This window comes from Uranotaenia lowii, chromosome 2 (assembly GCF_029784155.1).
Source record: "Uranotaenia lowii strain MFRU-FL chromosome 2, ASM2978415v1, whole genome shotgun sequence".
Lineage (NCBI taxonomy): Eukaryota > Metazoa > Arthropoda > Insecta > Diptera > Culicidae > Uranotaenia > Uranotaenia lowii.
Window position 1 is genome coordinate 412,314,805 of NC_073692.1, and position 17,379 is coordinate 412,332,183.

The 17,379-nt window shown below is 36.3% G+C and overlaps 2 protein-coding genes across 3 annotated transcripts in view; both read right to left on the minus strand.

The window, feature by feature from the left end:
- Window positions 1–17,379, minus strand: part of LOC129742003 (sodium-dependent transporter bedraggled) — a 260,366-nt gene that overhangs the window by 138,717 nt on the left and 104,270 nt on the right. For both annotated transcript variants that reach the window (XM_055733847.1, XM_055733846.1), the window contains exon 3: window positions 5,861–5,884. In XM_055733847.1, the coding sequence (XP_055589822.1) occupies window positions 5,861–5,884 (24 nt within the window). The remainder of the gene's footprint in view (window positions 1–5,860; window positions 5,885–17,379) is intronic.
- Window positions 3,224–5,141, minus strand: LOC129742014 (probable cytochrome P450 9f2). Its single transcript, XM_055733859.1, has 2 exons — window positions 4,853–5,141; window positions 3,224–4,744 (listed from the first exon to the last, which is right to left on the minus strand). Exons 1-2 carry the CDS (start codon window positions 5,062–5,064, stop codon window positions 3,352–3,354), a joined length of 1,605 nt encoding a protein of 534 aa, XP_055589834.1. The 5' UTR covers window positions 5,065–5,141; the 3' UTR covers window positions 3,224–3,351.

The following is a 17,379-nucleotide window of genomic DNA, read 5'->3' on the forward strand; positions in this document are numbered from 1 at the left end:
AAGTTTGACAATAAATTAACAACATATCGACAGAACTAATATATGGACAAATATTTTACAACAAATTTACAAAAATGACAAAATAAAAAAAAAAATTACAATAAAATCACGAAAATCTGACAACTATGATATTTTTTTACAAAGGTGGTAAAAATATGACAAACAACTTGTTGTACCGGATAAGACTTTCAGTATGAAGAGAAGATATAAACACGACTAGAATCGAACCAAAAAAGACAAAACTACGAAAAAAAATTTACAATCAAATGAAAATAAAAATCTGACAGAACCATGACAAAAATACGACAAATGAAAACATGACGAAATTTTGACAAAAATTGACATTTAAATGACAAAAACGATTTTTTGACATTATTTTTTTCATCATAGTTTTTGTTAAATTTTTATCATATTTTTTTTCATAGCTTGGTCATATTTTTATCACATTTTTAACATTTTTCATAGTTTTGTCGGATTTATGATATTGCCAAATTTTGTGATATATTTTTCATTAGTTATTATATTTGTCATATTTTGATCACATTTGTCATATTTTCCATAAGGTGTCAAATATTCGTCAAAGTTTTTTTTTCGCGTTATGTCATTATTGTAATTTTTTTGTCATTATTCAGACAATTTTTGTTGAAATTGGTCAGATTTGTTTCATTTTTTTGTCAAATTTTAGTCATATGTCATAATTTTATTTTTAGTTTTTTGATTGTTGGTCACTGTTTTGTCATTTTATTGCCCGATTTATCAAATTGTTGAATTATAAATATTTTTATCATTTTTTGGTCATATTTTTATCACCTTTGCAATATTTTTTTCTTAATTTTTTTAGAGTTTCGTATTTTTTGTTGTCATATTATTGGTTTTTTTTCATAATTTTTTTTTTATATTTTTGTCGTAGTTTTGTTAGATTTTTTTCATGCGATTTTCAGTCATTTATATTTTTTAAAAGTTGAGCAGAAGCCGTCATAATGGATTTTGAGATGGTTTATCGTCATACATCAGACTTTCTTTCACCAATATTGTGGGTATTTTAAGCGATTTTCAGTCATTTAAAGCATTTTGAAGCTAGGCGGAAGCTGCCATCTTGAATTTGGGCGACAAAAATCTGTTTTCCGGCGTCCTCATAAAGTCTAGGCAGCGAGTATTCATTTCCTAAAGATTCCTCTTCATAATCCCTGCGGTCCTGGCACTCGCAAGGTTTTTTACGTGGTTTTCGGAATTAACGCGGATTGTTTTTTGCGCTTACAGTTTTGATTCCGCAAATTAATTTGCAAAGCTTTTTTTCACGTGTAATTAAATTTTGCAAAACACCGAAGGTTTTTTTTCAGTGTTGAACCGCTTCGCAATTCGCGTGCACTGTGGCCGGCCTCCAAAAAACGAACTCTGTTTGTACCCTAGCTATTTTATTTTGACCGTGTCCTACCATTAGAGTAACAGTATACCAAAGTATGAGTGTTTAGAAATATGAGTGTATCTGTCAAACGTACGCATGGGATGAAAAAAAATGTAAACAAGAATCAAAAAAGCAAAACAACATCAACTAAAGGAAACAAATTTAGCGCCAGCATTCGCCATTGCAAACTGTGAATCGTTATTCTCCTGTGAAAATTCGCTTTCGCTGTTGAAAAGGAACAGCAGGAATACTGGAAGAGCATCAGCAGCAGATTTTCGGAAGGTGAGACCAGACAAATAATCACTAAACAAAATTAAAAAAGAAATTCGTATGTTTGATTCTCAGACGGGGGAGCCGGAAAACACTGAAAGCCATTGCACTGCGACTGGAAAACGAAGGTTATGAAAAAATATACTTCTTCTCCGATGACCTTTCCTAAATAACTGTCATCTGATCACAGATTACCGAAATGGAATCAGAACCAAGTGAGATATGAAGTGGCAATTCTACCACAAGAATTGTCCTATTGAATATGGTTTTTCGCAGACTCGAGTATCGCCTCCTCGACGACCACACAAACGACGGTGGAAGTTTTCTTTGGCAACAAACAGGGTGAGTGACGAACCAGCAAAACAGAAGATTCCGAAAATGCTAAAGTGATTGTTTGTCAACAGGGTCGTTTTTGGGAGCTGAGCCGTTGCTCAAAAGCCGATCGCTTTTCGGGACTCGATTATTCGCGACGGGGGGAGAGCCAGCCTTATTGAGCCGGAAGTCGTCGGAGGTGCTCCGGGCAGCTGCGGTACGCCCGTCGATCACGTGCAGCCAGGCAGGCTTGCCAGTTTACCGGATACGACTGTGATACTGAGAAAGAGAGCTGTGCCGTTCAAGCTGTGATATGATTGTTGTGAGTTTTCATGTAATGGTAGGAATAACGGGCCCGTGAATAGATCTTTTGTAAGCTAGCTTAAGTTTTTTAAATGTCGTGTGTTAGTAAATAATTATATTTGCTGCAAGTTTTGGGTTTTGCGTATTTGTGTTGTGTTAAAAGTTAGCCGTGTAGCACACACTGGAAGTAAGTGGTGCTCAAGTTGTTTAAGTGTTCCTCATGCTTCAACCACTACGCCAATCTACACCCAACTCAACCATCTATCAGAAAGGTTTGGAACTTCACCAACCGTTACCAAAGGGGCTAGAAAGATGGCGTAGTATGGATCGAAATATGCTTCTACCACTACGCCAACCCAACCTTCCTGAGGAATTCGGAACTTCACCAACAGATGGCCGCTATCATAAGGACCGGAAAGATGGCGTATTGTAGGAAAGGGATTTCGTAACGTATTATTACATGCGGCCGCAAGGTCAATATTTGTATTGCCACTACTTTTGGTGAGTACGCAAAATCAAGGTGGCCGGTCAGCAAAGTCCAGAGCCGATGTGAAGACTTTGGAAGTCCATGAGGCATCCAGATAAGAAAAAAACGATCCCGTAGTCAGCTATCATTAAACTTCCCTATCATGTTCCCAGGACCCCGAAGCTTATGTTTCAAACTTTGCGTAGATCTCAAGGACAGCTGCTGAAATTGTTATAGAGACCATAACCCATAAGGTTAGAAACTGAAAGCCGAATATCGAGCCCACTGGAAATAGTGCTGCAACCGACGAATCCCTGCTTCATGTCCAACAACACCGCAACGAGGTGATAGTAGAGAACCCATGACTGATATGGAGGTAGAAGTAATTGCTGTCTGGTTAGCTAGCCATCCTTAGAATTCAAAGCCATTCTAGACCAAATCAAATAATCAGTATTATAAATTCACTTTATTACCTTAACCCTAGATGTATGACCATTATCTACATGGTTTTGTTTGACCAAACACTTACACTAATAACTACAGTTCTCTGAGTAAACACGTTTAAAGCCTCTGAAAAGACACTTCTTATTAACACTCATCGCACCTTTCGTGGTCGAAACTCTACGTGCACTCCCTTCTCGGGGCTCATCCCAGCAAATCCTTTTACCAACGTAAGTGGCACCTGCGTTTGGTTGGTCCGGTTGAAGCTGAATTCCTTCAGCATGTAGTACACGATGGCCTTCACCTCCATGAGCGCGAAACGCGATCCGATACAGTTTCGAGGACCCACTCCAAATGGCAGGTAGGCTCCCAGGTTGATGTTGGCGTGGTTTTCCTCGCTGAACCGTTCCGGGATGAACTTTTCCGGGTTGGGATAGTACTTAGGGTCCCGGTGAAGGCCGTGAACTGGGAACCAAACTCCAGTACCCTTTTCGATTGTGAATTTGAGACCTTCTCCGTCATCCAGGGTGTAGTCTTTGACACATAGGCGATCTACGGCAGGTACTGGAGACCAGAGTCGAAGCGATTCGGAAATGACCATGTCCATGTACTTCATTTTGTGGAGGGCGTCATAGGTGAGAGACTTTCCTCCCAGGGATTCATGAGTTTCGACGATTTCTTCGTAGAGTTTATCCTGAATTTCTGGGTTTAAGGTGAGTTCGTAAGCTAGGAAGGTCAGACAGGTGGAGACTGTGTCGAAGCCGGCCAGGAAGAAGATCAAACACTGAGCAATCATTTCCGGTTCGGTCATCGTTTTGGTGACTTGTCCTTTGCCAACTTCGGATTCTTCAACGACCGCGAATCCTTCCCGCTGCTCGGTTTCCTGTTGGTGGTTCAGTAATCCTTTGCGAGCTTGCATCAACAGGTTGATCATGTCCGGTCGAACGATTCCTCGAGTTTCACGAGCATTGACGGCTTCCTTGATAAGTTTGGAGAAGTAGCGGTTGTGTTTCTTGTCTATGATATCAACTCCAAATGAAGTCATTAGCGAAGGCATCAGTCGACACGCGAGAATTCGAATCAAGACACTGAATCTACCGAACTGCATCATTTCCTTTCCAACGCGGTAGAACTCGTTATCACGTTCCCGAGACGAATCCACCTGAATGCCGAAAGCACAAGTGGCGATCACGTCATTGGTAAAGCGCGAGAAAACGTCCTTCATTTCGTACTCCTTGCCACTTTTGACAGCACCGCGATAGAAATCAACCATATTTTCAGCACAGTGCACCACCAGCTCGAACATCTGTCGCATCTTGCTTCCGGTGAAGGCCGGACTCAACGTTGCTCTCATGTTGCGCCACTTCTGGTCCTTCATCGTGAACAACGTTTTGACGAACAGCTGATCCGGACTGTCGTCGTTATCGTGTCCGAAAATCGGTCGGTGGTCCATGAAGTGGTCAAAATCCTTCACACCAATCTGCTTTATCAACTCCGGATCCCGAATTACAAACATCGGTATGTTGACGTCGTGTAGCCCGAATACTCTGTTGTTTGAGAAAGAGGAAAATACCAACATGTAGAGTGAAGTCTTGGATAACATTTCTTCATACAATTTTCAAGGATTGCTTCGATTGTTCGAAATAAAAACTTACTTGACCCCAGGAAACTTGTTGTAGATCATACTGATGTAGTCCGAGAAAGAGTACTTCTTCAGCAGCAGCGATCCAGTGCTTCCGAAAATCGGCTTAGACGCCAGCGACGGAATCGGTTTGTGGTGAAAGTAGTCATTATTTCGGCTCAGCCAATAAAATAAAGCCCCAACCAGACTGAGCGCGACCAGAAACGTTGTCAGATCCACCTCCATCTCTAAGCGCCACTAGTAAAAGATTCTAACAACCGGGACTGCAGACGCCCGAATACTACAGGATAGTTATCAATAAGTCGGTCCTATAAATATCCACCATCCCGGTGCGGTGTGGTGCTGATTGATATTTATTGTGGAGGAAACAACAATTTCTTATTTAATCAGACGCGGGACGCGCGATTTGAAATTTTCGAATATCACGCTTCTTCCTTGAGAGGTGTTTCTTGATGAGGAGACTACAAGCTGTTTCAACGTTTTTCAAAATGAAACATTGTTTCACGACTCAAGTTATTCTTAATGAAGAAAAAAATCAAGCTGAATACGAAAAAAAAAATCGAATCCATGGTATCAGACCCCTTAGTGATTGTGAGGCATAAATCCGACTTGGACTGTTTACCGATAACGCCGGTCCAAATATGGACTGTGTTTATGTTTGTTATCGTGTTGTGATAACGAACGGGGACTAGAATACCATTTTTGATTGTCCACTGATTGAGGGAGTGCCTCGGGCACGTGGTTTCAAAACGGGATCTTTTGGATTCCCAGGTGGAATAAAAGTCTATCGCTATAAAAATGTGGGTTATTTTCCATTCATCCATCCAAGTAGCCTTTGGTGGTACTGAACCATTGCAAAAACTTTCAAAAATCAGCAAAATTGACAACATCTGAAGTACTTTAGTTGTTTTGAGAACTTTTTTAAGAGAATTTTTAATTCATCATAGCAGTCTATGATAAGGAACGGTTGCCAAAGTTGTCAAAATAATCAAATATAATATCCTAGAAACATTGAACTTACCTGTAACGACGAAATCTGAAGTCCCTGAAAGAAAACAAAAAAAATAAAAAAAATGAATATTAGATCATATTTCTTAAGAGCAGTTGATTGGAAAAATTGTTACTAAGTTGAAAATAAATTTGCCTCAATTTAAAACACTCAAATTTCTTCTCTCGGGAGATTAAATTTAAAATGTTCTGTTTGAAAACTCTGTGGAAGCAAGAATAAACAGATCATATTTCCGTGATTTCCGATATAAATTCAATTTTCAATTCAATTATTATCATTTACGATTTTTTGTTATTTTTTGATTTTTTCATTTTCGTCATTTTTGTCATTTTTGACATTTCTGTAATTTTTGTCATTTTTGTCATTTTTGTCATTTTTGTCATTTTTGTCATTTTTTGTAATTTTTTGTCATTTTTGTCATTTTTGTCATTCTTGTCATTTTTGTCATTTTTGTCATTTTTGTCATTTTTGTCATTTTTGTCATTTTTGTCATTTTTGTCATTTTTGTCATTTTTGTCATTTTTGTCATTTTTGTCATTTTTGTCATTTTTGTCATTTTTGTCATTTTTGTCATTTTTGTCATTTTTGTCATTTTTGTCATTTTTGTCATTTTTGTCATTTTTGTCATTTTTGTCATTTTTGTCATTTTTGTCATTTTTGTCATTTTTGTCATTTTTGTCATTTTTGTCATTTTTTGTCATTTTTTGTCATTTTTGTCATTTTTGTCATTTTTGTCATTTTTGTCATTTTTGTCATTTTTGTCATTTTTGTCATTTTTGTCATTTTTGTCATTTTTGTCATTTTTGTCATTTTTGTCATTTTTGTCATTTTTGTCATTTTTGTCATTTTTGTCATTTTTGTCATTTTTGTCATTTTTGTCATTTTTGTCATTTTTGTCATTTTTGTCATTTTTGTCATTTTTGTCATTTTTGTCATTTTTGTCATTTTTGTCATTTTTGTCATTTTTGTCATTTTTGTCATTTTTGTCATTTTTGTCATTTTTGTCATTTTTGTCATTTTTGTCATTTTTGTCATTTTTGTCATTTTTGTCATTTTTGTCATTTTTGTCATTTTTGTCATTTTTGTCATTTTTGTCATTTTTGTCATTTTTGTCATTTTTGTCATTTTTGTCATTTTTGTCATTTTTGTCATTTTTGTCATTTTTGTCATTTTTGTCATTTTTGTCATTTTTGTAATCTTTGTCATTTTTGTAATCTTTGTCATTTTTGTCATTTTTGTCATTTTTGTCATTTTTGTCATTTTTGTCATTTTTGTCATTTTTGTCATTTTTGTCATTTTTGTCATTTTTGTCATTTATGTCATTTTCGTCATTTTTGTCATTTTTGTCATTTTTGTCATATTTGTAATTTTTGTAATTTTTGTAATTTTTTCATTTTTGTCATTTTTGTCATTTTTGTCATTTTTGTAATTTTTGTCATTTTTGTAATTTTTGTAATTTTTGTCATTTTTGTCATTTTTGTCATTTTTGTCATTTTTGTAATTTTTGTAATTTTTGTAATTTTTGTAATTTTTGTATTTTTTGTAATTTTTGTAATTTTTGTAATTTTTGTAATTTTTGTAATTTTTGTAATTTTTGTAATTTTTGTAATTTTTGTAATTTTTGTCATTTTTGTAATTTTTGTAATTTTTGTAATTTTTGTAATTTTTGTAATTTTTGTAATTTTTGTAATTTTTGTAATTTTTGTAATTTTTGTAATTTTTGTTATTTTTGTAATTTTTGTAATTTTTGTCATTTTGTAATTTTTGTCATTTCTGTAATTTTTGCTATTTTTGTTATTTTTGGAATTTTTTTCATTTTTGTCCATTTGAAATTTTTGTGATTTTTGTCATTTTTTAATTTTTTTTCTTTTTTTAATTTTTTTCTTTGTTTTTAATTTTTTTCAATTTTTGCAGTTTTTTAATTTTTTTTTAATTTTTTTTTTTAATTTTTTTTTATTTTTTTTTTCGTTTTTTTCATTTTGTAAATTTTTTCAGTTTTTTATTTTTTTTAATTTTTTCATTATTTTTATTTTTTTCATATTTTTTATTTTTTTCATTTTTTTCATTTTTTTTATTTTTTTCATTTTTTTCATTTTTTTCCTTTTTTTTAATTGTTTTTGATTTTTTTTTCATTTTTTTCATATTTTTCATTTTTTCTATCTTTTTATTTTTTTTTATTTTTTTCATTTTATGTCTTTTTTGTCTTTTTTGTCTTTTCTGTCTTTTCTGTCTTTTCTGTCTTTTCTGTCTTTTCTGTCTTTTCTGTCTTTTCTGTCTTTTTTGTCTTTTTTGTCTTTTTTGTCTTTTTTGTCTTTTTTGTCTTTTTTGTCTTTTTTGTCTTTTTTGTCTTTTTTGTCTTTTTTGTCTTTTTTGTCTTTTTTGTCTTTTTTGTCTTTTTTGTCTTTTTTGTCTTTTTTGTCTTTTTTGTCTTTTTTGTCTTTTTTGTCTTTTTTGTCTTTTTTGTCTTTTTTGTCTTTTTTGTCTTTTTTGTCTTTTTTGTCTTTTTTGTCTTTTTTGTCTTTTTTGTCTTTTTTGTCTTTTTTGTCTTTTTTGTCTTTTTTGTCTTTTTTGTCTTTTTTGTCTTTTTTGTCTTTTTTGTCTTTTTTGTCTTTTTTGTCTTTTTTGTCTTTTTTGTCTTTTTTGTCTTTTTTGTCTTTTTTGTCTTTTTTGTCTTTTTTGTCTTTTTTGTCTTTTTTGTCTTTTTTGTCTTTTTTGTCTTTTTTGTCTTTTTTGTCTTTTTTGTCTTTTTTGTCTTTTTTGTCTTTTTTGTCTTTTTTGTCTTTTTTGTCTTTTTTGTCTTTTTTGTCTTTTTTGTCTTTTTTGTCTTTTTTGTCTTTTTTGTCTTTTTTGTCTTTTTTGTCTTTTTTGTCTTTTTTGTCTTTTTTGTCTTTTTTGTCTTTTTTGTCTTTTTTGTCTTTTTTGTCTTTTTTGTCTTTTTTGTCTTTTTTGTCTTTTTTGTCTTTTTTGTCTTTTTTGTCTTTTTTGTCTTTTTTGTCTTTTTTGTCTTTTTTGTCTTTTTTGTCTTTTTTGTCTTTTTTGTCTTTTTTGTCTTTTTTGTCTTTTTTGTCTTTTTTGTCTTTTTTGTCTTTTTTGTCTTTTTTGTCTTTTTTGTCTTTTTTGTCTTTTTTGTCTTTTTTGTCTTTTTTGTCTTTTTTGTCTTTTTTGTCTTTTTTGTCTTTTTTGTCTTTTTTGTCTTTTTTGTCTTTTTTGTCTTTTTTGTCTTTTTTGTCTTTTTTGTCTTTTTTGTCTTTTTTGTCTTTTTTGTCTTTTTTGTCTTTTTTGTCTTTTTTGTCTTTTTTGTCTTTTTTGTCTTTTTTGTCTTTTTTGTCTTTTTTGTCTTTTTTGTCTTTTTTGTCTTTTTTGTCTTTTTTGTCTTTTTTGTCTTTTTTGTCTTTTTTGTCTTTTTTGTCTTTTTTGTCTTTTTTGTCTTTTTTGTCTTTTTTGTCTTTTTTGTCTTTTTTGTCTTTTTTGTCTTTTTTGTCTTTTTTGTCTTTTTTGTCTTTTTTGTCTTTTTTGTCTTTTTTGTCTTTTTTGTCTTTTTTGTCTTTTTTGTCTTTTTTGTCTTTTTTGTCTTTTTTGTCTTTTTTGTCTTTTTTGTCTTTTTTGTCTTTTTTGTCTTTTTTGTCTTTTTTGTCTTTTTTGTCTTTTTTGTCTTTTTTGTCTTTTTTGTCTTTTTTGTCTTTTTTGTCTTTTTTGTCTTTTTTGTCTTTTTTGTCTTTTTTGTCTTTTTTGTCTTTTTTGTCTTTTTTGTCTTTTTTGTCTTTTTTGTCTTTTTTGTCTTTTTTGTCTTTTTTGTCTTTTTTGTCTTTTTTGTCTTTTTTGTCTTTTTTGTCTTTTTTGTCTTTTTTGTCTTTTTTGTCTTTTTTGTCTTTTTTGTCTTTTTTGTCTTTTTTGTCTTTTTTGTCTTTTTTGTCTTTTTTGTCTTTTTTGTCTTTTTTGTCTTTTTTGTCTTTTTTGTCTTTTTTGTCTTTTTTGTCTTTTTTGTCTTTTTTGTCTTTTTTGTCTTTTTTGTCTTTTTTGTCTTTTTTGTCTTTTTTGTCTTTTTTGTCTTTTTTGTCTTTTTTGTCTTTTTTGTCTTTTTTGTCTTTTTTGTCTTTTTTGTCTTTTTTGTCTTTTTTGTCTTTTTTGTCTTTTTTGTCTTTTTTGTCTTTTTTGTCTTTTTTGTCTTTTTTGTCTTTTTTGTCTTTTTTGTCTTTTTTGTCTTTTTTGTCTTTTTTGTCTTTTTTGTCTTTTTTGTCTTTTTTGTCTTTTTTGTCTTTTTTGTCTTTTTTGTCTTTTTTGTCTTTTTTGTCTTTTTTGTCTTTTTTGTCTTTTTTGTCTTTTTTGTCTTTTTTGTCTTTTTTGTCTTTTTTGTCTTTTTTGTCTTTTTTGTCTTTTTTGTCTTTTTTGTCTTTTTTGTCTTTTTTGTCTTTTTTGTCTTTTTTGTCTTTTTTGTCTTTTTTGTCTTTTTTGTCTTTTTTGTCTTTTTTGTCTTTTTTGTCTTTTTTGTCTTTTTTGTCTTTTTTGTCTTTTTTGTCTTTTTTGTCTTTTTTGTCTTTTTTGTCTTTTTTGTCTTTTTTGTCTTTTTTGTCTTTTTTGTCTTTTTTGTCTTTTTTGTCTTTTTTGTCTTTTTTGTCTTTTTTGTCTTTTTTGTCTTTTTTGTCTTTTTTGTCTTTTTTGTCTTTTTTGTCTTTTTTGTCTTTTTTGTCTTTTTTGTCTTTTTTGTCTTTTTTGTCTTTTTTGTCTTTTTTGTCTTTTTTGTCTTTTTTGTCTTTTTTGTCTTTTTTGTCTTTTTTGTCTTTTTTGTCTTTTTTGTCTTTTTTGTCTTTTTTGTCTTTTTTGTCTTTTTTGTCTTTTTTGTCTTTTTTGTCTTTTTGGTCTTTTTTGTCTTTTTTGTCATTTTTGTCATTTTTGTCATTTTTGTCATTTTTGTCATTTTTGTCATTTTTGTAATTTTTGTAATTTTTGTCATTTTTGTCATTTTTGTCATTGTCTGCGAGTAAGCAACCCTAGATACGCCAATGTATAACTGCAAATTCGTCATCCCCTCTGTTTGGTCTGTTGGCTGCTGTGCTGCTACCGATGCTAGCCACTATACGCATTGAAGAGAGTGGAGATCAGACGTCGCAGTCGACCGCCGACGCCGACCGGTGGGTTGGTGAGAGCGAAATGAGTATAAGCACGAAAACCGATCAACTATGTCGCGCCGATGAGAAAACATCGCACATCGGTCTGGCGTCGTCTTCAGTGGGAGTGATCGTCAGTTGCAACCAGATACCCGCACGCGATCGGAGGTTTTTCCTCACGCGAAGTCTAACTTTTTGTCAGTAGTTTAAGTGTTTTTTAATGTTAATTTATTGTAATAGATGTTGATTGTTTAGTGTACCTTCATGTGTTCTATGTGATATTGATGACCCCAAAGATCTAAGAGGAATACCCCACTTTGAGAAGCCACCGAAATCAGCAGCCACAAATTGCAGACAATAGCCGGGTAAGATCTTCCTGTCCGCCCTCCCCCATCGGTGTTGGGACGCCCGAACGAGAAGGCGCTGTCGAAGGCGGGATTAAACACCGCAGGTTGAAAGTTTTGGACGCCCAACATTATGGTCCTTCGAACCGGATGAGGGCCACTTAACGAACGTAAAATCCGGATTCGCCATTGCCTTGGAAAAGTGTCCGTGAGGCCATTGTTCCCGGGTAGAAAATCCGCCATTTCGGAAGCCCGGCTGGAACAATCAACCCTTTGTGCTTCATCGATGGGCTTGGCTTGGGTAGCGCCATCGTGATTGCACATATTGTTGGCCTGGAATTTGGTGCTGGTGCTGCTGGTTGGCCATTGGATATACGCGCTAGGACATCGGTGCATGTACGGTGTCGATACGATTCCGAAGAGGTCGGGCCACTTGGCGATTGGAACATCGCCAACTTGGACGGTATACTGGTAGTAGCACGGCGATTGGAACATCGCCGCCCCCTCCCCACCACTTGGCCCGGATTTGGAACTGGTTGCAACTGGGAGAACTTGTGCGCACATAATCGGATCGTGTAAGTGAATGGAAAAATATCACTTTCTTTTTTTTTTTTAAATACAGAATTTTATAAGATTTTAATACTTTTCCAACATTTTTAACCACTGCATCCCTGTCGTCATTGGCTGGAGGCCTTTGACTCTGTTTTAAAAGTTGTGTCTGTTGGAATTGGAGACATTTGTGTCCTAGTTGGTCGGACTTGGTTCGCTGGTTGTTCAGAAGGTCTGAACGAACCTTTTATTGTCACCACTATCCTGATTGTAGTTGTCTGTGCATTTGGTAGCACCTACAAGGTTCCAACTTCTGCCACTTAAATGGTTTATGATTGGTAAGCTTCTCAAGATTTATGAATTGGAGTTACTTAATGGTGATTACGAGAGAGAAAGGGTTTCATTGTTGGTAAAGCTTATCAAATATACGGTCGCTTGATTGATAGTGGACCGAGTTTAAATAAAGGTTATTAGAAGTGGTGAATAACTTCATTTTGGAAATCATAATTGATTGGAGGATCGCAATTTAAATAATCGGTTTATTGAATGATATTATTATTACCGGTGGATATTTGAGTCGTATTGTGAACTGCTACACTTTATTGAGTTGAATTTCAACAGCTTTTGAATGGTTTTGAGTCAGAATTTGACTGTGACGGTACGTATTTAATCTAAAATCAATGTGTGATGATAAAGTGGATCCAAATCTGATTAGGCAGAAAAGGTCTCGAGTCAGAGGTCATTGATGGTGACACTTTTGAGTCTGTATTGATTGCCTTGCGTTTGAATTGTGCCAATTTAATATCGTCAGTGAGTGTTTCAATCAGAAGCAGCTTTTAAACGTCAGTATTGGATTCTGAGGTGAATCGGGTAGTCACTTATTGAATCGATTTTGAAGTAGAATCGGATTGCTTCGGAATTTAAATTGTATTCATTCAGAATCTGAATAGTCTGTCATTGAGTCGATTCAGAGGTTGAATCGGATTGAGCCTGAATCGAAATTGAGCTGAATTTAAATTCGATTGTTTAATTTTCAATAGAAATCATGCCTAGCACAAAGAAACCATCAGTTTCGACCGTGGCTCCTAGCCTGAAGGTTTTGAACATGCGATTTAAACAGATTCAGTCCTCGTTTAGTGACATTTGGCGTTTTGTTGAAACATTTCAAGAAGATTCCTCGTCGATTCAAATTGAGATTCGTCTGGAGGAAATTGATAACCTGTGGGAGAAACTGAATGATACTTTGATTGAAATTCAATCTCATGATGATTTTGACTTAGACGAAACTTATTTCGAGCGTGAAAGGGTCACGTTTAGCGAAAAATATTACCATTCAAAGGCCTTTCTTATGGAAAAACTTAAGGAACGGACTCAATTATCGGATTTGAGTAGTACAGTTAGGGTGAATGACTCGGTAATGCAACCAACTCTTGATCACGTTCGACTTCCTCAGATCAAACTTCAAACGTTTAATGGGAATATTGAAGAATGGTTAAGTTTTCGGGATTTATACATGTCTCTCATTCATTGGAAGACTGATTTACCGGAAGTGGAAAAGTTTCACTATCTTAAAGGTTGTTTGCAAGGTGAACCAAAAGCTCTAATTGACCCTATCAAGATCACGAAGACCAACTACCAAATCGCCTGGGATTTGTTGCTGAAGAGATACAACAACAGTAAGCTCTTACGGAAAAGACAAGTTCAAGGTCTGTTTCAGCTCCCCTCTTTGACAAAGGAATCCGTCAGTGATCTGCAAGTTCTCTTGGAAGGGTTCGAGAGAATTGTGCAGACGTTAGATCAGATCATACAACCCGAAGAATACAAGGATCTTCTTCTGGTCCACCTTCTCTCCTCGCGTCTCGATCCTGCGACACGCAGAGGATGGGAAGAAAGTTCTGCCGCCAAGGACCAAGATGTTGTACAAGATTTGACGGAGTTTCTTCGCAGGCGTGTGCGAGTTTTAGAATCATTGCCGGTTAAGGTTGTAGAGCCCAAGGTAGTTCAGCCACAACAAGTCCCAAGGTTTAAGCATTCTACTAGGGGTAGCTTCAGTTCATTCCAATCGTCTGGTAGAGCGTGCGTTGCTTGTCAAGCGGATCATCCATTATTTCAATGCCAGGCTTTTCAGCGCATGAAGATCGAGGATAGAGAAGGGTTGCTACGAAGTCATTCGCTATGCAGAAATTGCTTCAGCAGGAGCCATAGGGCAAAAGAATGTAAATCGAGGTATTCTTGTCGCCATTGTAAGGGTCGTCACCATAGTTTGGTTTGTTTTAGGTCGGACAAGGAGGAATCTAGAGGTTCTAGATTTCGAAAGGGTACAGAGGAATCGAAACCCCAAGAACAACAGTTGGTATCAGCTCCTCAAGTAACGAACCTGGCAGCTACAGATCTTACAGATCTCCTGTCCTCTAATGCTGCGCCTCAACGCTCGTCGCAGGTTCTCTTGGCCACAGCAGTAGTTATTTTAGAAGATGATTATGGTAATCAATACCCAGCTAGAGCTCTTCTAGATTCTGGCTCGGAGAGCAATCTGCTTACGGAGCGAATGAGCCAACGGTTGAAAACCACAAGAGAAAGGGTAGAAATCTGCGTTATAGGAATAGGTCAGGCAGCAACGAAGGTCAAGCAGAGAATTCATGCCACGGTTCGATCACGAGTTTCAGAGTTTTCGCGAGCTATGAGCTTTCTTGTCCTACCCAAGGTGACGGTTAATTTGCCCACAACAACGGTACAAACAAAAGGCTGGAGATTTCCAGATGGTATTCAGTTGGCGGACCCTTCGTTTTCGGTGTCTAGTGAGGTGGACATTGTTTTAGGAATCGAATCATTCTTCGATTTCTTCCATACAGGAGAAAAGATCGATTTGGGCGATCAACTTCCTTCACTGAATCATTCAGTGTTTGGTTGGGTAGTCTGCGGAGGTTTGCCGATCCCACGGCAAGCCATACAAGTAATCTCGAATGTTTCGATTACTGAAGATCCTCTGGAAGCCATGATGGCTCGATTTTGGTCCTGTGAGGAGGTCGAGTCAACCAATATTCTTTCACCAGAGGAAGCCAGATGCGAGAGCTTATTCTCGAAAACTGTGAAACGCGAGTCCGACGGAAGGTACACAGTTGCTCTACCGCGAAATGATAGTATTATTGACCGATTGGGGGAATCGCAGGAGATCGCTATGCGGCGATTTCTGGCAACGGAACGGAGACTTTCTAGGGACGAAAACCTTAGGAAGCAATACGAGGAGTTCATGGAGGAATATGTTCATTTGGGTCACATGCAAAAGATAGTTGAGTTGAAAGATGAGTCATGTCAGAAATTAGTTATCAAGCGTTGTTTTTTGCCACACCATCCAGTTGTTAAAGAGGCCAGTACCACTACAAAGGTCAGGGTTGTTTTTGACGCCTCTTGTAAAACTTCAAGTGGAGTATCGTTAAACGATGGGCTCTTGAATGGCCCTGTTATTCAGGATGACTTACGCTCGATTATCCTCCGTTGTCGAACCAAACAGGTTATGGTTGTTGCCGACATTGAGAAAATGTTCAGGCAAATCAATATCGCTGAAGATGATCGTCCTCTCCAATCCATTTTGTGGCGATCATCTCCCAAGGAAGAAATATCGATCTATGAACTGCGAACAGTCACCTACGGAACCAAACCAGCTCCATTTCTAGCCACTAGAACGTTACAACAGTTAGCCACGGATGGGAAAGAGGTATTTCCACTTGCAGCAAGGGCTGTTTTGAATGACACCTACATGGATGATGTCATCACAGGGTCAGATACCGTGGAAGAAGCGAGTGAGCTGCAAGTTCAGCTTGATGCGTTGATGAGTTCTGGTGGGTTTCGTTTGAGAAAATACGCCTCAAACAGCCCTGATGTGTTGAAGAACGTTTCTGAAGACAATTTGGCCATCAAATGTCCGGAAGGTATAAACCTGGATCCTGATCCATCGGTCAAGACTTTAGGTTTGACATGGATGCCCACATCAGATGTTTTCAGCTTTCAATTCAGTATTCCGGCCATAGAATCTATTGAACCATTAACTAAAAGGCGAATACTGTCCGTTATTGCTATGCTTTTCGATCCCCTGGGGCTCATTGGAGCCGTAATTGCTACTGCTAAGATTTTTATGCAGAAAATTTGGATGTTGAGGGATGCTAAAGATCAACGACTGGGCTGGGATGAACCGGTACCGTTGATGATTGATGAAGCTTGGAGAAAATACCACCAGCAACTCAGTTCGCTCAATGAGATCCGAATAAATCGATGCGTTATAATTTCTAACCCTGTTCTGCTTGAGATCCATTGTTTTTCTGATGCGTCAGAGAAGGCGTACGGAGCTTGTGTGTACATCCGCAGCCAGAACTCCCAAGGTCAACGGAAAGCAACCCTCCTTACATCAAAGTCACGCGTAGCACCGTTGAAGTCGCAAAGTATTCCTAGACTAGAGTTGTGTGGAGCATTGCTTGGGGCTCAGCTGGTAGTCAATGTGAAAAAGGCCCTCAAGGGCGAAGTCTCGACATTCTTTTGGACCGACTCCACATGTGTTCTACGCTGGCTTTCCTCTACGCCGTCAACCTGGACTACTTTCGTGGCCAACAGGGTGAGCAAAATTCAAACCATGATCGAAGGGTGTCAATGGAACCATGTAGCAGGAAAGCAGAACCCCGCGGACTTAATCTCTCGTGGTATTCTACCCGAGGAGATAGTTGACAACGAGTTTTGGTGGAATGGTCCACAATGGTTAGTTGAAAGCATGGAGAGCTGGCCAATCGCCTCGGTCAGCATGCTTGAAGAAGAAGGAGAAGACGAAAGGAGACACAAAAAGGTAGCTGCAACAACCTCGGTTAGCCGAGAGTTCAACAATTGGTTTATTTCCCACTTTTCCGACTATACGAAACTTATCCGTTCCACTGCTATTTGGATTCGCTTGATTCGAGTTCTTAGAAAGTCAAAAGAAGGTCCAACTTCTGGGTTTCTAAAAGCGACAGAGTTGTCAGAGGCAGAAATGGTTATGGTACGCCTAGTTCAGCGAGAATGCTTCCAGGATGAGCTGAAGTCATGCTCAAGGGGGGAAACGGTTCCCAGAAAATCACCATTGCGTTGGTTTAACCCTTTTATTCAGAATGGCATCATTAAGGTCGGCGGTAGGCTGATGCATTCTCAGGAATCCGAAGATTTTAAACACCCCATGGTTCTACCCGCGAATCATAATTTCACCAAGCTACTTTTCGAATCATACCACAAAAAATTGCTGCACGCTGGACCTCAGCTAACTCTCTGCGCTGTCAGACAGCGGTTTTGGCCTCTGGGAGGAAGGAGCGTGATTAGAAATGTAATTCACAAATGCATAAAATGCTTTAGAGTGCGCCCTAAGCCTATGGAGCAATTCATGGGAGACTTGCCTGCTGCACGAGTTAGAGAATCACGCCCATTCACTAAAACCGGGGTTGATTATTTTGGCCCGGTTTATCTACGCCATGCGCCTCGTAAGCCTTCGGTTAAAGCTTATGTAGCGGTGTTTATTTGT